Source organism: Antechinus flavipes, chromosome 1 (assembly GCF_016432865.1).
Source record: "Antechinus flavipes isolate AdamAnt ecotype Samford, QLD, Australia chromosome 1, AdamAnt_v2, whole genome shotgun sequence".
Taxonomy (NCBI): Eukaryota; Metazoa; Chordata; class Mammalia; order Dasyuromorphia; family Dasyuridae; genus Antechinus; species Antechinus flavipes.
This window is the reverse complement of record NC_067398.1, coordinates 590107021-590133852: the sequence shown is the minus strand read 5'-3', so window position 1 is coordinate 590133852 and position 26832 is coordinate 590107021. Positions and strand designations below refer to the sequence as shown.

The following is a 26832-nucleotide window of genomic DNA, read 5'->3' as shown; positions in this document are numbered from 1 at the left end:
AATAAATTGGGGACCTTAGCCTTCTTTCTTTCCAAGTTTTTAATTTACCCATTACTCCTCCCTGGATCATCTCTCCTATTGAATCATCTACAGAAAAAAAAGTCTCTGTGCGTGTGTGTGTTTGTGTAGGTGTGTGTGTGTGTGTGTGTCTTTTTTTTCTTTCTTTCTTCCTCTCTTCCTTCTTTTTCTCCTCCTCCTCCTCCCTTCTCCTTCTTCCTTCTTTTCCTTCCTTCTCCTTCTTCGTTCTTCTTCTCCTTTCTTCTTTTGTCCCTTTCCCCCTCTGTTTTCCTCCTTCCCATCTTCTAACCTTCCCATTCTAACCTTCCCCTTCCCCTCTCCTACTTGCTGTCTGCTTCCCTGAAACCTCAGAATAATGCCTGTCAAATCTTCATGGAAAAGACTCTGAAATAAATATATGCAGTATAAACAAATTGTTTATAAGCTGACTGTTTAAAAAGAAGTTTCAGGAAGAATTTACTTAAATCCATGAATATATAACTGTCCCACAAGAAGAAATGAAACATATTCAAGGTAGATACTTAACCTTTTGAGATCAATATTAATCATGTTCTCTCAATAAAGTATCTGCTCCTACAGAATCAGAGGCAGAGTACTGGAATGGAAAGACCACATAGCTCTTGGTTTTTTTTACACATATTAAAATCATATTGTTCCTTTTTGAAAAAATAATTCCTAAGAAAGTATTTGGATGAAAATTCAACATGTGTTGTCTTGGTGATATGAAATCATTAAAAATTTATTGTACCACAATATCTGAAGACGTAAAAGCTGTGGAAAATGAAGACAATACAGAAATGTAGGGTATTTGTAAGTAGAGGAGGTGAGCTATCATATATAGAAAGATCAAAGAATAATAGCTACAATGATACCCCCAAAATGTAAAAAGACCTAGAAAAAAGTTTCCAGCTCTTTAGTTAAAGCATAGTCTGTAATAATGATATAAACTAATATAGCTAAGATTTATATAGTGCTTTAAAATTTGCAAGGCTCTTCAAAGATAGTATCTCATTTGCTTTTCATAATCAGTCTAGGAGGAATCAGCTATTATTTCCCCCATTTTAAAGATTATCATATTTATGGAGAGACAGGGTGACAGGGTAGGCTGGAACTATAAAATTTCATAGATTAATGCATTATATATTAGTAAGAGATCACATTTATACTTGTTATCTAAGAGAAGAGAATTGCATTTTGATTTGAGTTTAGGTTTGGGGTTTGTTTGCCCATTTGCCTTGTTAATTCAGTCTCAGCAAATTATAACTCAGAACACTATGTAATTAGCCTGGAACACCAGACAAAAAGGAAAGATATAATTTATTGAATCTATAGTAATAGCCAGTTCAATATCATTTTATTGTTTTCTCAATCATTTGACATACTTTGCTGCTGAAAGCAGCTTTTCCAAAAGGTAAAATATTACTATATTCCATGGGCTATCTAAAATTTTAAAGTTTAAGTACAAAAATATGTAATGGACTGATGCTTGAGTTGATGCCCTGAGGTCCCAAGCATGTGAAGCTAAATAGTAATTGGACCATACTCTATTAATATGTAAGCTTGGAGAAAGAATGGCCCCTGCCCACTCTTTGTGTAAGTCCTGATATGTTTTATAGGAAATGACAATTTTGGTGGGTGGAGGCAGGGAAGGGGAAAGGGAAGCAGAAAGAGAGACTGCTGGCTGGCTTCTTGACACAGCGATCCCCCTTCACCTGCAATTCCTCTTCACCTCTGCTGGCTGGCTTTCTGTTGCAGCTGCCCATATTGCTATGCCAATCCCCCTTCACCTCAAAAAGAATAAAGATTGAAGATTTTTCCCTTAACCTGAATTCCTGATTCTGACTGATTTTAAATACATGGTCACCACAAAAATATATATAATCAGCAGAGGAAAAAAAATTCTTTATTGGAGAAGACCTGTGACTTCCCCTGGATCACATAGTCATTATTTTTCAGAAGGGTAAATAGATCTTTATGACTCAAGGGGGTCAGCTCCATTTTGCCTTTAAAATTAAGGTTTAAAATCTTATGCATATGATATTGATAAATAAAAAGGTAATCACAATGCAAAATTTGGCAATCAGTATGTGGAGGTTTTTTTTTTTTTTTTTTTTTTTTAATGTGGAGTTAATAGTAACTCTGGAGAATATAGAATTAGTAGCATACTGAAGAAGTTATTCCCAGAACCAATGTTTTTTTTTTTTAGTAATCTAATGGCATAATATAGGGGTTCTAATCATTTTCAGTATGAATCTTTTTGGCAGCCTGATGTAAATTATGGACCTCACCTCATATTAACATTTTTAAAAATATAAAATAAAATATATAGGATTATAAGGCAAACCAATTATACTGAAATACAATTATCAAAATATTTTTAAAAAAACAAGAAAAACATTGATGTGTAGTTAAGATCACCTGGTATGAGATAATGCCTACTAATTGGGCCATAGGAATAATATTATAAATGTTTTTTAATTCATTCATTTGTCTAAGAGCAAGTTAAAAAATCAAATGAGTTCATGTGGAAAAAGAGTGCAGAGTGTTCACTAAAAACTTTTAAATTTTCCTAATGAATTATGATTCTGCTTGGCTTACTATATGAAACTACATATATAGCTCCACAGCTGCCAATACCTTTTTTTATACATACAAGAACTGTGTTTATATATCTATTTTGTATGTATTGTGTACATGCTGTCTCTTCTAATACACTTAAAGATTTTTTTAAGGGCAGGAAACTTTAATTTTTGTAACCCTAGTGCATAGCACAATTGTTTTGAACAGAGCAGACACTTAATTATTACATCTTGATTAATTTGTGTACATATATATTGCTTAAAAAGAAGTATGCCTTGGTGGGAAAAGTGCTAGACTTGGGAGTCAGACTTTCATTCAAAGCTTACTTCTAATATGCAGTAATTATATGACAGTGAGCAAATTATGTAACATCACAGCTTCAGTCTTCATCTAGTCTACAAAATTATGGAGACATTATAGACAATGTTCATGGAGAAAGTTCATAATGATAATGAAATTATGTATAATGTATTTTAATTTTTGGCTGTCTCAAGTTATATAAATATTCTATATAGAATCAGCCTATTATATATCTTAATAAACAAACAAAAAAGGCAGCCTTTGTAACACATTTTTTAAAAATTATATTTTTTGTGCTTGTTTTTAGAAATACTTTATTTTTTTCTCTTGTCCCTACCTTCTATCTGGAAGAAAGTAAATTTTGACATAGGGATTCCGTGGTCTCCCATCTTCCCTGGAAGGGAGATCCTTTGCTCCCAGAATTGTAACTATCAATTGATGACCAACTTTGTCATACCATAGTTTTATCTGAAAAGGAAAAAAACAAAACAAAGCAAAAAACATTAATCCGTCCTTATTTTTAATAAAGATAACATAATGTTTGTAACCCCACCTACCAAGTTCATCTTTCCACCTTACCAACTTACTTTTACATTAGCACAGAATTCAAATTATACTGTTTCATTAGCAAGTTATGTTGGAAAAAATGAAAGGATATGCTATAATAACTTCAATGTACTAAAATTGTCAATTTGTATATATCAAACAGCATAATTTATTTTGAAGTCTATGCAAATTACTTAGAATTTTGTTTGTAAAAGTAATTTAGAATATACTTAGATTTCTGATTAAACACTTGTTTTTGTATAATTTTAAAAAGTTATTTTACTATGCCAAGGGTAAAATTGATCTAAATTGGGCCACATCTCAGCTTAGTGGCAGCAAAAAGGATGTTTCTGTATTCTACATTGGTAATCTGTTCACAAAGTTCAAAAGGAATTTTTAGAAGTATTTTGGGTTATTACATAGAAAACAATTCAAAGATTTAGGCATTAAATAGAAGTTTCATGCAATGAATGCTCCTATGTTATCAGACCCTACAATTAAAATAGTTCTTCAGGACATAAATTTCATTTTTGTTGAAAAATTTATTTGTAGAATGCTACAGGAATATTTCTTTCATTTCAGATGAGAAACCTTGACATAATCTCATAAGCATAAGGTCAGAAATTGGCAACTCATTACTTAGTATTGAATCCATTTGTATTGAGTTATACATTAGCCTTCTCCTATTTGAATCTGGTTCATTAATTGTGGTAGCAAGAATCAATTGCAATGTTTTGACTCAGAACTGTACTTTATTTTAGTCCCTATATCAGAAATTAAGAGGGAAGCAGAATTTGGGGAAAAGGGTAATGACCTAGGGAACAAGAAGAAATGCCACATGTAATTCATTAGCATCTATTCTCTCTAACTTAAATTTCGCTCTACATATAGCTCCCAAAAATATAGAAAATTGGGGCTAAGTAGACTGTGGTAATTAAAAAATAATGCTTGTCCAAGATAAACATTATCATGCATTAGTTTCTCATGTGGTAGTTTGTGTTGAATTATATGTAGTAAAACAAATCCTGACCAAAGTCTAAAAAAAAAAAAATCTATGATAGAATGTTAAATTTTAAAATGTTTGTGTTTTATGACAGTAGATCAGAAATATATACATATGTAGTATAGATGAATATTCAGAAGCAAATATAATACATAGGAAAAAAAGACCCAGGGTGATGCTTCTGTTTCTTCATGAGATTTAAGAGTGAGATAGGCTTTTATCCTTCAATCTATAGAAAATTTTTGTTCCTGCCTTATGCTGACAAAACCAATTAATGATGTGATTTGATCTTCTAAATTAAATATAGCAATGATTGGGAAATAGGGCTTTCCTCATTTCTATTGATTTCAGATGATATGAAAGCCCCATCTTTTGGTTTCTCTGACCACTGCTCTGAGTACTTAGTACATTGATACTGCAAAAACTAGATGTACACATTTAAAATGAACCTCCAAACTGAAGAAATAAAAGCTAAACTGAATACACCCCATTATCAATAGCCAATTTAATAGCTTTAAGACATTTTGCAAGCTGAGACTCTAGTGCTTGAATTTCTATAAATGTTACTTTTACCTCCTTTAAAATTTTTAGCAGGTAGGAATTTAAAATATATTTCAATATAATAAAATAGATTTTATGTGAATAAAATATATATATCAAAATTTAAATTTATATCACTTTCCTATACATTTTCATATGTAAAAAAGTAATTATTCACATCATTAATACCATTAGTTTTATTAAAACAGAAATTGTGTTTGATGTTTAAATTTGTTTAACTTTATTTTAGCATTTAACAAATTCAACTCAATTAATTATTTTTAAAAATCAACTTCTATGTGAAACATTGTATTCATGAATAATGTATTATTTTTATTCATAATTTTCTAAAATTATGTATTTTTATTTCAATTGCATTTTTAAATATTTGCATTGAAGTTTTAATAGCTATCCAGCTTGCATTAGCAAGATGATATAATTTTCTTTATATTATTTTAACTTGTCTTTAAATTTTGAGACTGTGCCTCTAAATAATGTATTAAAATAGTTTGTTGATTTAAAAAATAAACCAACATATCTTAATGAATACAAAATTTATTTGTTCTTGGTGTTTTAGCCAAGAATGTTATTTTTAATATAAACTTTAAAAATTTTTTTATAGAATCATCATCATAGCCTAATCACAATAACATTTAAAAATATTTTAAGGTGATGCCTGCACAACAGGAATAAATTTGTTTAGTTTAATACAAACAAGAAATTATTTAATAAGTAAAAATATTTTAATATAATATTCAAAACAAAAAGAAAATCATGCAGCAACGCAAGATAAGCACTGACATATTAGTAAAACCTACAGTTCAGTTAATCTACTACTTAATCATTTCCTAATGAAAAGAGGCAAATAATGTGTACCAAAATGTTACCAAAAATAAATGTTATCAATGACATATAACAAAAATATATTTTAGGAATATATAATATTTTTATTATTTGAACATTTAATACATGCCTCATATATATGTGTATATATATGATTACAATTCATATTTTTGTTCAAGTACAAATTTATTTGCCAATCTTCTACTCAGGGAGCTATTAACTGGAAAATGCAATTTTATACTAATATAAATACTAATGAATGATTTAAAGAGACAGCAACCTTAGTGTAATAAGGTCAAAGATCAACAGCACAAAATTAGCCATTTCTTTTACGATATTAACTTGGGTACATTTGTGGGTGTAATCTTTAGTCTAAATCCTTCTGAAGCCCGAGTTTAAATACAGAATACATCATAAACTCAATAACAAAACTTATAGCCAGTTGTCTCTTTAAATTAAATTCAATATTTCAACCCCCATGCAGAACTTTACAAGCTGCTCAGTAGATGATATGGGTTAAAGCAACATACCAAAACAATAACATTTTCCTACAATGCATTTTCCAAAAATTAACAAATAAATAAACTTTTAAGCACAATTTTAGTTTCTGTCAGGCAGACAAGGCCTTTACCTGAACCCTAGGAACAAAAGGCGTTGTTCTTCTACTAAGGCTTTGGCTCTGGTAAGCAAAATTAAAGAAAAAAGCAATAAAACAAAACCAAAAAAGACAACACGCTGGAACTAAAAGACCAAAAGTAAAAACCAACAGACACTACTATAACCTTAAAAATAATTATCCCCCTTACAATATATATTTAAATTTAAATATTCTAATGGAATGTGTAAATTAAATTTGGCCAAAAAAATGCTAGGATATAAAACCTTTAATTTACTTGAAATAGATTTTTAAAATCACATTCTATAAAGTAACATAAATTAGAAGTAAATGCGAAATAACATTCAGGTATGAACTATCTGAATATAAAGTTTCAAATGCATAATAAAAGCTGAACCTTATAAATGAAATATGAAGAAATTCTAAATTTAACCTTAGATGAACTAAATATAAGAAATCATTGACAAAATTGGAGAACCATAGGCAAAAATGAGGAAAAACTGGATGGAAAATGGGTAATAGATATATTAGTAAAAGCAATCCATGATAGCCATTGTTTTCAGAATGAGTCAGACCTAAAAATTAAGTATTAATAGAATCATCAAAGACTATAAAATATGTCTATAATTCAATTGTAGTAGTGGTTTTTATTAAATTATTCTTATCTCCATCAGCTTCCAGTTTGAAAATAATCTAAAACATTTTTATTTTACTACCATTCATCTAAAAGAAAATAACTGCTAACATTCAGATTAGATAAGCATTTTATGTATTTCCAAACCTTGAATGCTTATCATATCACAAAAATGTTCATATTTATTTTTCCTTTGAACTTATGATAATTCTGAAAATATGTAGATATTAAGCAATATCCCCATTTTACATATGAAAAATCCAAGGCCTAGAGAATGTAAATAACCAATAATCACACACCAAATTCAGGTGACCTAACTTCTATTCTTATGTTCATTCAACTATGTATTCTTAGGTTATTTTTTTAAATGCTTTATCCACATAATTTCCACTTTTTAAAATTCATTTTATCTAATTTGAATCAAGTAAAAAATACATCACCTAACCAGAAAATATATGTTTTTTCCTGGTCAAAAGAAAGAAATAAATCACTTCTTTATACTGAATAGCATTGAAGAAGAACAAATGAGCACTCATTATATTATTTTTGTTCAGTAGTTGCTGATATACCTTTCAACTCATTTCATCTTCTCTCTTAATTTTCCATATACAAAGTAATAACAAAACCTTTAACCTGAGGGCAGAGAAGAGCAATGTATTGGGAAAAAGCAATTGAGTGTTTCTTTTCCCCTTAAATCAAAGGTGTGTAAGCACTAAACATGAAAAATAAAAAAGGAACTATGAAAAGAAAGGAAATCTTAAATATAAATAGTTTTGACCACCTGAAAAAAATCACAATCTCTATGTCCATGTGTCTGTCTCTGTGTTTTTCTTCATGTATGTCTGTCTGCTTTTATCTGTCTCTGTCTCTTTGTCTCTTTCTCCTGTCTCTCTCTGTCTCTGTTTCTGTTTTTCTGTCTCTGTCTTTGTCTTTCATCTCACTCTCTTCTCTCTCTCCAATTGTCTTTCTCTTCTCTTTTTCCTCTCTATTTGTCTCTTTCTTTTCCCTCTCTCTCTCAGTCTCTATGCGTGTCTCTCTGTTTCTCTCTATGCCTCACAAATAAATGTAATATCCCTCTAGAGTAAGCCATATTCCATTTTATATATGAAGTAGTAAAAGAGATAAGAAATGTTAATAATCTTGTTTCAGTAGCTCAGTTATTTATTAATAGGAGATGAACCTCAACATTTAGTAAAGCTTGATGAGAAAGTGACAGAATAGGAGAAAAACTGGAATAATATTCCCTTCTCATATACAGATCTAGAATTGAGGAAGATCTCGGGGATTATCTAATCCAATCCCCATTTCATAGTATAAGAGACTGAAAAGGACCAGGACGATTAAGTGATTGGCACAAGATGTAGCTAATGATTAAATATCAGGGGAAGATGGGCTCTCTTATCTTCTCTTTCAGTTCTCTTGGTTTACAAAACCAAGTATCAGGAATATTAGAATTGGGAAGGCTATGCAAGTAAATCTCTGAATACTTAAAAAGAAACTGCTTTCTTGTTGGAATCCTTACTAACTGCTAAGTAATTAGAGTTGATCTAATCTTACAAGAAGTTGTTTTGGCCAGAACCTGAAACAAGGTACTAAGTAGAACTAATCAAGACAAGGCTTGTGTTCCCACCTTTACTCATTGGAGTTCAATGAGTTCACACCTCCCTTGAAGCTCTTTGGGAGCATAAATAGAGCTTCAATGGGCCAGTCGAGGAGTTCTTCAGAGTGAAAACGCTACAAGTCAGGATTTCAGCAGAATTACGCCAGAAGCCCTCTCTCGGAGGCAAGGCAGATTCTACTTGGAGCTGGATTGAAGGCTGAAGAAAGCAGAGGCAGAAGCAAAGGACAAAACTGCAAGAGCTCTTGGAACCAAGCAGAGAGATAGGCCTCTAAGCTAACCGGGCTATATTGGGATAATAAAAGATCTGAACTTTTATCACCTGGCTGCTTTTTGAGAAGAAAAAGCTCACAACATTTTGGCGCCCTGAACGTGGGACAAACAGACCCCTCAGTGGATTTCAGTGGAAAAGCTCTGATCCTGATTCAAGTGGAAAAGCTCCGATCCTGATTCAAGTGGAAAAGCCTCTGATCCTGATCCAGTGGAAAAGACTTCAACCCAGAAATTAGGGTGAGTGCAACAAAGAAATTTTGTTAGAAGAGTTAAAGTAGAATTTCACCTAAGATGGGACAGATATTTAGAAAACAGCCTGTTTCTGTTCAAGGAAAATGTTTAGAGAGCATTGTCAAAGTTATGGAAAGCCAAGGTTTAATTATAAGTTTACAGCAAATCACTGAACTTTTACAAACTGTAAAGGATATATGTCCTTGTTTCTCTCTTGATAAGGAATTAGATCTAAATGAATGGAAATTGGTTGGAGAGGATCTTTGTCAATTCTATGATAAAAATGGGCCTAACTCAGTAATTAATACATATAATGTAATACAATTGGCTATAAGAAGTTATTTAAGTGATAGAATGATGAAAAGGAAAGTACAGGAGGAAGAAATGCCAACTTTACTAGGTGAAAAGGAGGACGAATCAGATGAGAATGGAGTTAATTACAATTCTGAGTATGATACTTCACAGCAGGAGGAATTAGGTGATTCCACATCTCATGACCCTCCCCCCGCAATTAACCCTTCATGGGTGGAAAAAGGGAAAGGGAGAGAGACAGAAACACAGTCAGCTTCTCCTGTAAAGCAGAATTTGACAAGATTAGAAAAAGCATTAATTAAAGCAAAAAATGAAGGAGAAGATATATCTGATTTTATAAATGCATATCCTGTGATTGAAGAGCTCAACTCCTCAGGTCAAAAAGAGAGAAAATACACTGCTTTTAATTTGGGAACACAATGAGAAGACAGGGTGAGAGAAAACCCAAAACCCCATGTCCAAAATGTAACCGAGGCTTTCACTGGGCCTCTAAAATGAGAGGCAGGGCCCAGCTCCAAAGTATCAATCAAAGGACAGGTGGGGCATGATAGCAGCTGAGGTTACACCCAGAGAGACTTTAGAAATTCAGAACTCTGATGTCATCAACCAACAGAAAAGCAATCAGGATTACAGTTGGGAAGAATACAGGCCTTTTAAGACAACAAGACAATATCCAATGCAAACAACTCCAATGTAATTACCAGATGAGGAGAAGAAATCCCAAATTTGGTAAATAGAAGGGAATTAGGTTAATTGCTTGGGGAAGAGGATCTGCTTATATTTCCACAGCTGGAAAAGGCTAACAATGAGACTGTCAAAAGAACTTTAAAATCTTCAGCTTTCAGTTCCTGAAAAACCAGCAAGAATCACTGGATTCCCTGAGATGAAAAATTGTTGATGAGACTTTTTGCAGTACTTCAGAGCTTACAGGAACTATTAGATTCCTGGCACATGAACTAATGGACAATGGAATCCTATTGGACTGTTTCTAGGACTTATGGACATGTGTAAATTTTCAGATTGATTCTTGTTATTTGTTACATTACTACTAGCCTGTGTTATATTGCTATGTGCTCATGTAAATTATGTATAATGCCTCCCATATTGATGGATTTATGTATACCATGTATATCTGTTACAAAGTTCTGGCCCATATTGATGGATTTATGTGTACCCCCTCAGAAACCCCTATGTTTTAAAACAAAAGAAAGGGGGAGATGTTGGAATCCTTACTAACTGCTAAGTAATTAGAGTTGATCTAATCTTACAAGAAGTTGTTTTGGCCAGAACCTGAAACAAGGTACTAAGTAGAACTAATCAAGACAAGGCTTGTGTTCCCACCTTTACTCATTGGAGTTCAATGAGTTCACACCTCCCTTGAAGCTCTTTGGGAGCATAAATAGAGCTTCAATGGGCCAGTCGAGGAGTTCTTCAGAGTGAAAATGCTACAAGTCGGGATTTCAGCAGAATTACGCCAGAAGCCCTCTCTCGGAGGCAAGGCAGATTCTACTTGGAGCTGGATTGAAGGCTGAAGAAAGCAGAGGCAGAAGCAAAGGACAAAACTGCAAGAGCTCTTGGAACCAAGCAGAGAGATAGGCCTCTAAGCTAACCGGGCTATATTGGGATAATAAAAGATCTGAACTTTTATCACCTGGCTGCTTTTTGAGAAGAAAAAGCTCACAACACTTTCTCATTAAATAAACATTTTTTTTTTTTTACTGGCTTCAAAAAGTTAAAGATAGTACCAATCCCCCATTAATACATGTAGCTTCCTGAAGTCAACCTACTGATATCTTCTGAAACATACATTTGTTTGAAACTAAACTTTAAATAGTGTTAAATAGGCATAGGATATAGTATTGTAAAAACTGAAAACAAGAAAAATGAAGTATAATTGACCATTGTCAGTTATGTATGTTGATCCACTTTATGCATAATGGGCATGACTTTTTGATTGCTACAAATGTAAACTTTGGCTTTGTATGCTTTGGTTATTTTCCCATATTTGAAGATCATTTCCTACTATTCACTGCAGTGTAGTATCGAAGATATTCTTTTCATGTACTATTGTTGAAATACCAGGAATGAAACAAATAGATTCAAAGTTCAATGACAACTTTGGTTTAAAAAAGAAGAAAAGTAAAGTGTAAGAGAGGACATATATTCTTCATTCAGGTATGTCCTTTGAAAGGATGAGTACAAATAGTTATGTATAAACAAAGAATGAGAAATGAAAGAAAATTTTCTAAAACAAATACAAAAACTCATAAATAAAAAATCAGCCACAAATAAAATGAACTACTACATTCAATAAATATGAGTTTTGGTCTATGAGTTTTAATCTAATATAAAATCAGAGTTGTATATTCTCAATTTTGAAAAGTGTAAAAAGGTTGTATTTCTCTTCAATATAATCTAAAAACAAACTGAACACTACCTCATCTAATTGTATGGTCTAAAGTTCTAAAACGTCATTTTCTTACAGAGAAAAGTACTTATATTAAGAAAACCAAATGAAAAGAAAAAAATAAGGAAACAAAAAAGAAAAATGAGCAAGAACAAATTTCTATAAGTGAATACATTAACATGTAATTTAGCTGATGTGCACTGGACCCTAGGGGAGTTAAATAGTAATTGAAGATGAAAACATTCTGTGTTAGTGGAAGTTTTTTTGTTTTTGTTTTTGTTTTGTTGTTGTTCTTTTTGTTATTTGACCCTCTAGGAGTTAAATAGCAACAATAAACTTGGTATAAATTACTGTTAGGATAATAAATGTACAAGATGAAAGAATTGGTTCTATGTACAAAGTATAGTTATACCCTTGTTGGAATCCTTACTACTGCTGAGATGTTGGAATCCTTACTAACTGCTAACTAATTAGAGTTGATCTAATCTTACAAAAAGATGTTTTGGGCAGAACCTGAAACAAGGTACTAAGTAGAACTAATTAATACAAGGCTTGTGTTCACACCTTTACTCATTGGAGTTCAATGAGTTCATACCTCCCATAGTGCTCTCTGGCCCAAAGAGCTTTAAGGTGTGGACTCTCTTGAAGTTAGAAAGTGTACTTTGTGAAGCTAGCATACTTGTGGACTCCAATGAGTAAAGGTGGGAACACAAGCCTTGTCTTGATTAGTTCTACTTAGTACCTTGTTTCAGGTTCTGGCCAAAACAACTTCTTGTAAGATTAGATCAACTCTAATTAGTTAGCAGTTAGTAAGGATTCCAACAATACCCTGACAGATTTAGTAACATTAAGTTAAATGTCACCGACAGGGAGGTATAGCATGATGAGGATTAGAAGGAAAGGGAGTTTCTTTTATAATGGTAACATACTATCTATGTATCATATATACCTAAGATTCCCCTTTTCTCAGCATATGTACAGCTAAAACATAACTAGCATAGTGTTATTGGTCTAAGGCTTCCTGGAAAAGAAAATCTTGGAATTAGGATGAGAAAGATTCTTATACCTCTTTATCTAGGTAAATATATTGCTAGTGTTCTCTTGGATGCAAAAGGATGGCTCAAATTAATTTCAAAAACATTAGTAGATGAAAGAAAGATGTCTAGCATAATTAGTAAAGGCTTGAAAACAAAACATACTGCTTTCAAATAATAAGGACATCATACTGACACTCAATTTCAAACAAAGACCCCATGGATTTTAAGCCAGCTTTTATGATAATTTTGAGAAAATAAATCTGAAATCTATACACTTAAGGGATTTTAAATGTTGCTTTCTAAATTTTCCAATCTTAGTTTTCTTGATCTTTAGTCATATTATAAAGAACTTTGAGGTAAGGGTGAAATATTTCCCTGAATTATACATTTGACCTGAACATTCTAGTGATTTATTAAAATATCATTTACTTCATATTCTTCAAAGAATAGGGAAAATTTTATTCATTGGCCTCATTCAGTCACTTTTAAAGATCAGGAATTTGAAATGGTCTTAAGACAGGAGAATCACATGAACATACACAATCATATATGAGATAGTTGGTGGCACATGGAATAGAAATGTAGGCTTAAAATCAAGAAGAACTGAGTATAAATCTAGCTGCAAATACTAATTGTGTGACCTAGGGAAAGCACTTAACTACTGTTTGCCTTAGTTTTCTCAAGTATAAAATTGGGGTAATAGCAATGCCTATCTTAAAGCATTTTTGTGAGGGTCAGATGAGATCATATTTATAAAACAGCACTTAGTACAGTGGCTCACTTATAATACCTACTACATAAGTATTATTCTTTTACCTTCTTTCCTCTCTCCTGAATCAGCATTTGTGACTATATCAATTCTTCTATTTTGCCAGATCACATTTAAGAATAATTAGATACAGCTTATAAAGGAAAATAGGACATATACCATTACTATGAAAAATAAAAAGGACATTTTGCTTATAGAAGAAAATGATAGAGAATGTGGGGGGGAGGAGGGAGAAATATATCAATATCAGCAAGAATCCGTCTACTTTTAAAAAAGAACAGCAAATGTATACACATTAGACTACAAATCAGCCTGTCAAAACAATTTATTTATTATTTATTTTAATTTTTTTTATTTTTTATAATTCATAAGTGTGATTTTAAAAAGCAAAATGACTTACTTTTATTAACCCTTTCATAAGTTAAAAACAAAATAATAGCATTATTTCTCTTAAAGTATTATATAGAATTTTACTGAAAACATTGTACAATTTGATGTGTGAAGTTTGAAAATATAAGTTGAATTTCAATTTCTGATCTTCAAAACAGTTTAGTCATTATAAAAATAACACTCTAAAACAGTATAAATAATATTGATACAACATGTAATGAAATTTAAATTTAAAAGGATGAAACATTCAAAGGTTTTCTGATTAGAAAATGAAAGTGTATATCTGAAATTTTCAATTTTTTTAGAATTACCATGTAATGTGATATGTTAGAAATAGCATGAACATTTATCATGGAATTAGTAATATATTAAACATTTTGCTCTACTCATCCCTATGCTTCATTAATTTGGAAAACAATCTAAAATTCCTTTACAAATATACAATTATAAATATAACCTACTAACATTCTAAAATTCATCGAATTTTTTTTAGAGATAAAGAAGGATAAATCTATAACAGATTCCTTTAGCTTAAATAAGGCCTTTACATAATATAACATTTTACCTCCTTTATATGTCTGAGGATAAGGCTTGGCTACCATGGAATAGAGAACAAAAGACCATGACCCTGAATGTTATGACACTAAGAGATAAAAGGCTTAAATACAGAAAAAGAAAAGTTAAAACTCTCTAAATTCCAAAGAATCTAGGTTAAATAAAGTTACTTTTTCATTTGAACCAAGAAATAGGAGGTAGGGGGAAGTGTAATGACCTTTAAATGAAAACCTAAATTTATATTCACAAAAAGTCATATTTTAGCCAGAATGTCTTCTTCTAGAATAGTATCATATTAAAAGCATTTTAAAAAGCAAGAAAAAATTATTTCAGTGAGTACATACTGAAAGTTGTCCAGACAGGAATTGTGGAACATCCCTCAACATTCCAGGACTCATGGGAGAAGTAACAGAAATGGAAGGGCGATCCATTTTTTGAGATTCAAATGAGCTAGAGCCTGAAATTATAATTTTGCATTTAGAATAGAAACAGCAACTCTTCATTTATATTTAACAATGCAACTTTGAAATTATAAATTTCATACAAAATGCCTGTTACAATGTTTTAAAGATTGTGACATTTTCAAAATTCACCATTATAATGAATTTCAGAACAAGTGCTCTATAGACAGGGCTCTGTAACCCCATTGCCTTAGAGCTTTAGAGATTCCCAGTTGCTCTCCCAGGAGCATTCAATTAGAAAATATTTGCTGAGATCCTATCATGTTTTGTCAAATAGAACATGAATGCATGAGAACATTTCTACCATAACAAATCAATGTTAATTCAATTCATTTGGCAATTTACCTAACCACACAGTGCCCTAGGCTACTGTCTAAGACTCAAATGAGTTGGGAGACTTAGGATCACAGATTTAAAACCAGAAGGAATCTTTGAAGTCTTCTAATCCAAATTCCCTAATTTTTAGATGAGTAAATGAAAGCTCAGTGAATTTAAGTGACTTGCCAAAGTTTACAGGGATAATAAGGACTGGAGTTTTCCTGCTTATCAATGCAATTTCAGACACTTACAACTTACAAAATCACCTGTGTGACTTTGGGCAAATCACATAACTCTGTTTGCCGTTTCCTCATTTTTAAAATGAGCTGCAGAAGTAAATGGTAAATTGCTCTAGTATTTTTGATAGAAAAATCTCCAAGTAGGGTTAAAGAGAGTCAGATGACTGAAATAAGTGAACCACAAATATTTTAATGCAAAATCAATTATTTAAATTTTTTTTCTTGTTTTCCACCATGGTACAATATTTAAATATTTTTTGTAATTGTATTAGTTTGTATTAAAGTCACATTGTACTATTATAAAAATAGAGAATATTATTGTATTTATTTATTATGAAATCCATTATATTTTCACTTAAAAAAAATGAAACTTACTGGATTCCAGTTGTGCATGTGTACTATCAGGGATTCTGGGGATGTCTCTGAAAGAATGAAAAAGAAAAAAAATAGGAATTTTTTTCAAACATTGGTATAAGTAATATTTTGTCCAATAATAAAATATTTAGCTCAACAATTAAATTATTAAATAGTCTGAGTATTTATAAATTATAAATTTATGAATTTGTGCATACATGGTTCATGGTTTATCATCTTAATAAACATCAAATAGCCCTTAGAGATGTACTATCACTAGTTCAGTTAGTCAAATATATCAAAAGACAGTTTAGTAAGATTCACTAAGAATTTATTTAATTTTTTTACTCAATTAAACCATACTTTAGGATAAAAATTTAAACATGATGCACATTTTGGACTGGCATGTGTATGTGTGTGTGTGTGTGTATATTGTGAGTAATGTATGTTCCATTTGAAAAGTTCCCCATCTCTTCTGTGTAAAAAATAATTAAGGACATTTTTGCTTGAGCTTAGATTTAGACAATTGGTTTAATGAATCATGTAATAAGTCTCAAGGTCAGTTATAGCAATTTACAATAATGTGAATAAATATTCCAAAATATTTAATAAAAATATAAAAATGACAAAAATTATTATATAAAAATTATACCATAGAGTAGATCCCTTAAAGATTGGAAATTCAAACCTCAAAATACCACTTTATTATCATAAACTATTGGCACGTCAGAGGTTAGCAAAATAGGACAAAATGGGTGAAGTTTCCTGAGAGAGGTGTATTTTAAGACATGCTTCAGTAGGATTAAGTGATTATCTTCATTTTGGGTTCAGGTTAGGTAGAATTGTAATGTTTAAAAAATGTACAGGGAGAGGCAGAGGCAGCTAGGTGGCTCGGTGGATAGAGAACAGCTCTGAAGTCAGGAAGACCTGAGTTCAAATCTGGTCTCAGACACTTAACACTTCCTAGCTGTGTGACCCTGGGCAAGTCACTTAACCCCAACTGCCTCAGCAAAAATACATACATACATACATACGTACGTTATGGCAATAGGGCTTTAACCTTAATTTAAAAAAAAAAATTCTATCCTGAATCTTATATTCCCCTTGTTTTTATTAATACTGATTGATTATATATTATTTCTCTTCACACAATAGCTAATAAATGCCTATTGAATAAGAAAATAATTGTAGTTCTCTACTTTTTTATGTAAGTTGTATGACATTTAGGCATTGCTTATATTATCTTCATCTGTCTTGGCTTATAAACTGCTAATAGAATAAGGACAATTTTTATAAAGCTATCTTTACATGATTTCATATGCAAGAACATATTTTATGATGATAGTGTTGAAGATGTCTTCATCTACCCTCATATAATTCTAACTGTTTTACATAAATAATATTCTTTTGAGGCTAAAGATGGAGAAAGAACTATAATAAAAGCCTAAACAATGAGGGAGTTGGAAGGGACTTCAGAGGTCTTTTATCCAACTCATATATACAGATACCTCCATAATAAGGCCAAAATGGGATCCTCTCCTGTTTAATTGAAGGCAAAATTAGGGGAAACGCATTACCATGTGAAACAGTCTACTACACTTTCATTTATCTCTGATCATTAGGAATTCATTTGTACAAAACCTATATCTTGCTCCCTAAAACTTTCATCCATTGTTAATAATTCTTATTGCCAACTCCAAGCAGAACAAGTGTAATCCCTCTCCCACAGAGTTCCTTAAAACTTCTCTGTACTGTTTCCTTCAAGTTATCCTCTTAGGACAAGGTCTAGTGTCCTCCATTATCCTGATTCCTCTCCTTTGGAGACTCCAGCTTGGCAATGGTCTTTTCTAAAGTGTGGTGCCCACAATTAAAGACAATACTCTATATGTTGTTTGTCAGAGGCAAAACCCAGTAGGACCATTAACCATCATTCTTTCTTGATATTATGGTTTTCTTAATATAGCTTAAGATCACTTTATTTTTTTCCCCTTTAACTGCCAATTCACATTGCTGATTCATACTGAGTTTGCATTCTACTAAACTTGCCAGACTTTTTTCTCATGAAATTCAGTTCATCATTTAGCCCTCATCTTACATTTGAATCAGTATAAGACTTTTTAAATTAAAAGCTACTATAATTTTAACTCTTTATTTTGGTATCGAATACATTATGAAAACCAAAATAATATTAAGCTAATAATTTTCTTGTATGTTGTTTCCTTGCATTTTTCATTTATTTGCGTGTCTTCCACTTATTAATTTATCAATAGGATAAAAAAGTTACAATAAAAGAACACAGGAGCTAAGGCATCAGCAGATGAACAAATCGACACTAACAGACATGTAATTTTTTAATCCCTTTCTTAGGAGTCACTGAGGGTTAGTTCTCGAATAAGGGTCTTATCTGGGTTTTTCCAAAGGACACACTCAACTCATAGCCACTGGAGAAGAGGGAGAATCTGATAGTAACCATGGGGAACAAGGAGTAAAACAATACCAGAGGATTGAGGTGGATGGAAATGAGTGACCAAGCATCAAAAGCTGAAGAATGGGTAGAGTAACAAGAGGTTGAAGTTAATTTTTGTCGTCTGGGATTTAATATATTGGAGAGGGGGAAGAGACAGGGTGGGAGATTGCATATTATTAGGAAATGAATCCAAATAAAGAATCAGCTGATAGGAGGAGTTCCCTGAATAAAGGCAGGTAAGAGATGAGAGAGAGAGAGACAGAGAGACAGAGAGAGACAGATACAGACACAGACACAGATACAGACACAGACACAGAGAGACACATAGAGAGAGAGAGACAGAGACAGAGACAGAGAGACAGAGAGAATGTGTGTGTGAGTGTGATATACTCTTTAGAAAATTCAATATTTTTTTGGACATGACTGAAACAGTATTTTGGATACTTTACGTAGGAGATAGCAGAGAATTTTTAAAAATTTATTCTTGCAGAATACAGAGAATATCAAACTGTACCATTATTGGAAATTTAAAGTAATGGAAAAAACAACTTACCCAATAGGCCTTGAAACTACAAGTTCCACTTGTGGCTCTGGTTTAGATTCTAGAATGATATTGTAAACTTCCTCAAATGTAGCTCCCTGTAGTAGCCTTCCATTCCATTCTAATACTTCATCACCTGTAGTTTGCAGCAGGAATAACCTTAGAAGGAACAACTAACCTCAAGAATTTAATTCAAAACATGAATGATTCCCTGGTGCCATGGAACTACCCAGGACCAAAAATAAATAAATAAATAAATAAAACTATTGGGGGGGGGGGGGAGGGGAGGAATAGCATAGAATAATTCCAGTGACTTAAAATATGACTGGCTAGGAGAATTAGCAAATTCATAAACAAAAGACAGTTTTATATGAAATAAGCAACAACAGAAAAGGAACATTATGATAAAAAAATCTATAATATCTTTGCCTTATATGTATTACTATGTCTTATATTCATATAAAGTTCTAGACTTCATAAAAACCAAAATTAGTTATTTGTGTAAAAATTTGAGTGTGTGTTTAGCGTATGTGTCTAGATACACACATATATGTATACAGATAAATGTGTGTGTGAGAAAGAGAGAAATTTGAGGATTTCCCATAGATTTTGCCTTTTTTTTAACTATAAATTTCCTACAAAAATTTATTTTCTCCCATAAACCAGAATTTATAATAGAGTACTATTATGAACTAAAGGGGAATATTAGCTAATGCAAGTATAACATCTAAAAATGAAAAATACTCTCATTTTAAAATTTTATACTAAGTGTGATTTAGTAAAATCACTAATCTTATTAGTGATTGAAGATTTGTATGAAACATGAGTGAGCATTTCACTACTAATCAAATCACATTCTAAACTACTATATTTTCATATCTTTCAAGTCCAAGATCTCCAACAAACAATTCATGGTACAAACATACCTGGTCTAAGATGCCCCACTGTATCAGCTAAACTTCCTTTTTTAACTTTGGTAATAAATGCACAGAGTCGACCTGATTCAGTCATCTTTCCTCCTACAACCTGTTTGAAAGAAGAAGGTTTTATAACAGCTTTATTGTTAGGATGAATAATGTTGAAAATTCGAGTGAATGTCAATTAGCTATTCTGTTTCGGAAAATGCACCCTTTAAATTAAATTAATTTTGAATAAAAACTAAACTATCTAAGTAAATAGAGTCCTAGGCTTGGAATCAGGAAGGCTCATCTTCTTGAGTTCAAATTTAGTGTCAGAAATTTACTGGAAATTACTTAATCTTGTCTTAATTCATCTGTGAAAAGGAAATGCATGCTAGTCATGCCAGTATCTTTGCTAAGAATACCTCAAAAATAGATTTAAAAAAAAAAGTCAGATATAATTGGACAATTGAACAACTAATAAGCCTTTATAATGTAATTTTATCTAAAGGAAACATTATTTTTAAAATCCAGTATTTCTATTATTTTCATCCATTTACATAAAGTAGATTTTCCCAAAAGATGTGCTCTACTTTTAAAGGAAGGAAATACCTAAGATGATCCTGAGTCAGTATCATCCCAGGAAGTTCCAATAATGATCCTATAGCCCACAGAAAGATAAGAAAAGGACTTTACAGAGAGCACTATTCTCATATTCACAGTATAATAACTACCTGTGATGATACTAATGATTACCAATAAAAATTAGAAGAAATACTAATAAATTATGTCTTATATTTGCAGAGATGGGGGGGGGGGGGTTAAATGGCAAAACAGATAAAGTATTAACCTGGAGTAAGGAAAACCAGAGTTCAAATCCTCTCTCAGCCACTCACTAGTTATATGATTCTAGGAAAATTACTTCTCCATCTGCAACTATTTTCTTATCTACAAAAATAAAAATAGTACCTGCCTCCCAAGTTGTTGTGAAGATAAAGTGAATTATTTGTATAGTGCTTGGCAATTCTTAAAGTGCTATGTAAATGCTAGTTATAGTTATTACTGTTGTTAAGTATTGCTTTTGGCTCCACACATAGAAGTTATAAGGAGCCACAAGAAAATAGATATGATACCAATCTTAATGTGCAGAATTTGTACAAACACTTAATCTAATTCCCATTCATTCTTTTTAAATCACAGCACTCTATTGATGTTCCAAGGCATTTCTTAAGGGTCTTCGAACAACCATCAACATCTGTGAGATTCTGACACTCTTTAATATGCCAATTCATAATCACCATTAAGACTCTCTAGTTTAATGCCACTAACAACTTGCTTACAAGATTTCTTCCAAGTCTGTCCAGAGAGCTCCTAGACTGTCACAGAATAAGAGAATAACGAGAATGGTTTACCTTTTGCCCTCATGTTTATGTCTGCCCAATGTCAAATGCTCACATATATCAGTCCCACTACTGAAATCAAACACCCTAGAAATAAATTATTATTTCCCCAAAGTTGCACATATTTTAAATATTTTCAATAAAGAACAAAATATTATAAACGTTTTATTTAATTCAAGTAAATGAAACGTTTACTTAAATGAACAGCAATATATGTTTCAGAAAGAATTACTTCTTACAAATGTTTGTTATTTTTTAATGTACAGTGATGAAAGAAAAATACATTTCCAAATGACCATGAATACTTGCAAAGAAAATAGAAATGACAAATATCATGTAATGTTTTCAAACTTAATGTGAAACTTAAGGTTATGTATGTACATATATGTATTTTAATTTTGTTGCTTTATTAGTTTTTACAGTAATATAAACAATAAAATGCTTAAAAGGAGTTATATAATATTTTTTGCAATTGATATAAACTAAACTAAATTGACCAAAACTGAAACTAAATTTGAGCTCTGTATGAAGTAAAAAGCATATGAATTAAAGAAACAAAATATAAAACAATTTTTTTTCAAAATTATATTAATGTATCAATACATTAAAGTATATGTCACCAAAATATTCAGACTTGAGTGAACAACTTATATCAAAAAGAATTAACTTATTCACTTTTAATGTAAAACACATTTTTAAAAGTTGAAGTACATTAATAATATTTAAGTGAGACTTAAAGGCATGGAACTTTTAAAAACTATTTCTGGTAAAAAGAAATTTTGAACAAATACTTATAAACTACTTAAAACAAAGAAAATAAAACAACCAAACTGACATCGTTTATTTTCCCACTAATACAATGAAAGAAAAGTGGCATCTCATGAGAAAGGAGCATCTCATTAAAATAATTGTATTTTTTTATTACTAACCTTCAATCCAAGCATTGCTCCTGAATCTCTGGGGACACTTCCATCTTTCAAGCGCTTGTTTAATAAAATACAACCAATCAAACGGTCTCCATCTTTGGATGGCTGCCAAGTAACAGGGTGCTAAAATAATGCATTAAAATGTTAAAATTATTTCAAGATGAAGGTTCACATTTAATGCTTACTAAATTTTAGAATGTCATAAAAGCCTTATGAGTGCACAAATACCTTAAAAATAATAATTAAAAATTTGCCACAACCTTCAATTTATTTAAAGATTGCATCAGAATAAAATCTCAATGTTTCCTGATTCTGTGTATCTGATGTAGGATACTATATTTAAAATATTAAATAAATACATATATCTATATGTACATTACACATATGTATATAATGTGGTTCAATTAGATGTAAACAAGGTCAAAATTCACAAAGCAAAAATGGCAAACTTCTAAGAAATTAAAGTTGCTATAAATACATGAGTTTTATCTCATGTAACAAAATTTTTAAAAATATAAATGGCCTTGTTATTTTACAAGTAAAAGGGCAAATTCATAAAATTACAAATCATTCTTAAGAAAATATTATAATTCAAACAAATGTTAAGGGCAAAAATGTCTTTCTAGGTTCAAATACTATGACTATATAAAAACAATACCCTGTACAAATTTCTATTTTCATTGGCATAGAAAATAATTGAATCAAATTTAATTAGTAAGATTTTGAATTTTTTTGAAAATAAACTGATTTCTTTAGATCTCTAGATCTAATTGGTATATTGCCTATCCAATTCATTCAAGAATGTCCTGAAAGTGTTAACTGATCTTCAAAACATCAGTAATTAATTTATTTCCCTTCTGCTAGAACTTTATGAATAATGTCCTCTACCATTATAGATTACATGATGAATAGTGAATCAGGTGCTTTGTGCAGTCATATTAATTTCACAATTATCCAAAAGGTTCATGCTCATATTCATGCAAAATCAGAAGGCAAAAAACAGGTTCCAAACAATTACATACATATGTTAAAGATGATAGACCAATTCCTATCAACTCTAAAAGCAAAAATAACAAATACCAAAGCAGGTAGCAATGGTTTCTAGCACTAAATAAGGCTGCACAAAAAAAAAAAAAAAATGCTATGGCAGTTAAATAAAAGAACAAAATGACAGTGAAAGGGAAAAAAGAAAAACAACTTTTTAATGCAAATTTCTCTTTTACCTGGGATTCAAAACTATTAATAATTTAAATTTATCCCAAGCAACATTATACATAATTAAATAAGCCAATCAAAACTTTTTATTTACTTTGTAGGTTATAGTAACCATACAAATTCCTTTCATTCAATTAGACCATAAAACCATCCTTTTGTTCCTGTTTTGTTTGTTTTGTTTTGTTTTGTTTGTTTTGTTTTGTTTTGGTTCTTGTGCTGCCAAACCATGGGAAGAAAAAAAAAAAAAACAGCCAAGCAAGCAGGAGTTTTTGGTTTTGTTTTTCTTTTCTGCACCTTAAAAAATACTACATTGTCTCTGAAAACACCCCATTTTTTATGTTATGTACTGTTTTAATGAGTGACAGAGAGCAAACGAAGACCAAAATGAGCAAGTTAAAAGGCAGGCTCCACAATCTCAGTCAGTACCTTATCGCTATGGCTATGCTCCTCGTTTAGAGTCGTGCTACTACACGTATCTACCCCAGAGTCCTTAATCTGAGGCTCAGACCATTCCAAGTCCTCTTCCAAAGAGTGGCCACCAAAGGACACCATTTTCTTTTGTCTCTCAGACCTGGTGTTAGAGTCCGACAAAACTGCCTGCTCACTAGTTTTTCTTTTTCCCTTTTGACTGTCCCCTAAAAGGTGTGGGATAAAAAAAGGAAACAAAAAAGAAAACATGCAAAGGTGTAAATAAAACAAAGGAAAAATGAAATGATAAAGGAAACAAATGGTAAGGCTCCACATGTCTCACCAAAGACATTGGGGATGCCTCACTGCTATGCCAAGACGTATGGTCCAACCAGTTGTAATCCATGTCTCCTGTGAGATCAGACAGACAAGAGAGTGCAGTAAAGGAAAAGGTGAAAGGACAGACAAAGACATAATAAACATTTTAAGTTCATGTAATACTATCTGATTTTAGACCCTTTCTCTGTAGCACTCTGTAGCTACCAAGAGAAAGCTAAGACTATAGAGGGATGTAATACATGAAAAGTAAGCTATGATGTATGTATGTCTTTGATCAAGTCAGAACAGTGTACTATACATGTAAATTTTTAAAAAAGAAATTGTCATGTATATGTAACATATGCATATAATGAATTTAAAAATAAGAATAATCATAAGTAGACTAAAACTACACATACTAGATGCTTTGAGAAAGGGAAAGGAAAATATTTTAGCTTATTATTTAAGATATTTTTCATGCTAACCAAAGTAATTTTATATTTCAGAGGTTATTACAAACCATTTTGGTATTAAATAATGGCTTACCAATGACAAAATCTTTGAGTAATCAAAATGTTAAACCATTTTATAATTTTAGTTATTATAATATTGAAAACCATGTCAGGAGATTAGGTAGATGGTTAAAAAAGAGAAAGAATTAATAAAAAGAAAGATAAATTGTGAAATTCAGTCATATATCTAGATTAATCAGTTCTTGTTGGAAAACTTTAAGTGAACTTAAAATATGGATCTGCTGAGCAGTTGGTATGGTATATTTCAATATTTTCTCTATAAGAGAGAATTTTTATTCATATGTCATAAAAACTTTAACTTTAAGTTATATTTAAATTATATATTCTAGAGAATTTATATAATCATAAGCTTAAAAAGAAATACTTATATTATAGATTTTATTTTAAATTTATTTTTACTTAAAATGCAGGCATTTTTTAATGATTGTCTCCATATTTGCACCTTCACTCTCAGATTTAAGAAAAAAGTATTTGGCTTTTTTCTTGCTTCTTCAGTATTAAATGAATGCAATATTTAATACTTCTATCATAGAAAAATTACAACATGTGCACATAAACCCCACTTCTTTAACTTTTGAATGGAAAAATAGAATACCATACATTTGGATAGGAATTGTCTAGAATAAGGAAGCATGAGTAAATTCAGTGAAAATTATAGTCTTCTACTTCCTCTCCCCTCAATCATATTGCCTTATTATAAGCAGAAGAAAATAAAGATCTATGTACTGTACATTTCAGGGGCCTGGACTTATTTAGTTTACATAACTGAAAGAGGATAGTTTTTATTATGAAAGAAGTTGAATTTTGCTTTTTTTTCTTTATATTTCTTGCAACAGACAACAGAAAAAGTACATAATAAAAAAGACAAAGATAAAAACAATAATCAATTCTGTAGCATAAATGTAACTTTAGTGTGACTATTTCTCCTTTAATATTTCTATTGAAATTATATAAGCCAACTTACTTGGCTATAACAAATGTTCTCTGTAACTGATGGACTTTTAGATCAGTTATTTTAAGATCATATAAGTAGCTTCCCAAAATCCCAAAATTTAGAAAATAGTTTATTTTGTAGGTTATAAATAATTAAAATGCTAAGAATTTCTTTGAAAATTATATATTTAGTGTGTTTGTTTATTTGAATTAGTGGTGCCATTAAATTTGTTTAAAAATTAAAATATCACATTATACATAAATATGAAAGTTATAGATTTTCATCATAAGGAATTCTAAAAATTTCCATTTTACGTTATTTCAAAAATTAACAGGCAAAAAAATATAGTGAAACATGATATTCATATAGTTGCCTTTTTCTTTTAATCCTCAGAACAACTTTGTATACAGTATATTGTAACTATTATATCAGTGCAGAAACAATATGAGCTGAATTGCCTTATACAGTGTTACAAAGCTAATAAATAAAGTAACAGAGCCAGCAATTGCTCCTGAGGCTTCAAATACAAAGGCTTTCTTTTTTTTTCTTCCCAATTTGAAATGTCTATGGTAACTTTGAACAGACAGATACATATATTAAAATTTTTTGATTTTATGTCTTTACAAGGATTATTTTGGCTGTGACTTTGATTTAAATTTGGAAGCTACATTTAGGGGACTGTGGATTATGTAGGCATGGAAACATGAGTTAGCAGTTTTAGAAGAAACTAGATTGTTAGAGATAGGGAGCAAGTAAAATGCGGAACAAAGCCTGGATGGCTTGTTGCTGACCACATACATGAAAAATAGACCAGAGTTTGAAACAAAGAATTGAGTGTGAAACTCCAGGCATAATTTTGCTTGAAAGATATAATACATGTGTCTAAGCATTACTTAGATGTCTGACTATTCTGTGTTCTAAGAATCTCTCCCCCCCCAAAAAAAGAAAAAATATATATTAATAGAAATGTTGTATTATGAACTAAGAGACCTCCTAGAAAAAGAAAACGGGTTTTCCTAACTGAAATTAGATATTTAAAATGTTTGCCTCTCCAAAAGGAGCAGAACTTCAGAGTCTCTGGGATCCATGCTAATGGTTAAACCCATCCTTCCTCTTAGAGGGAGAGAGAGATAACTCCCCACCTAAG

At 31.1% G+C, this 26832-nt stretch overlaps 1 protein-coding gene across 1 annotated transcript in view; it reads right to left on the bottom strand.

Annotated features, from left to right (window-relative positions):
• Window positions 1–26832, bottom strand: part of RIMS2 (regulating synaptic membrane exocytosis 2) — a 761226-nt gene that overhangs the window by 321151 nt on the left and 413243 nt on the right. Inside the window, exons 6-13 of the mRNA XM_051974462.1 lie at window positions 24244–24311; window positions 22281–22400; window positions 19979–20078; window positions 19065–19188; window positions 16066–16112; window positions 15017–15129; window positions 6462–6509; window positions 3236–3366 (exon numbers count right to left, since the gene is read on the bottom strand). Coding sequence (XP_051830422.1) covers window positions 3236–3366; window positions 6462–6509; window positions 15017–15129; window positions 16066–16112; window positions 19065–19188; window positions 19979–20078; window positions 22281–22400; window positions 24244–24311 — 751 coding nt within the window. The remainder of the gene's footprint in view (window positions 1–3235; window positions 3367–6461; window positions 6510–15016; window positions 15130–16065; window positions 16113–19064; window positions 19189–19978; window positions 20079–22280; window positions 22401–24243; window positions 24312–26832) is intronic.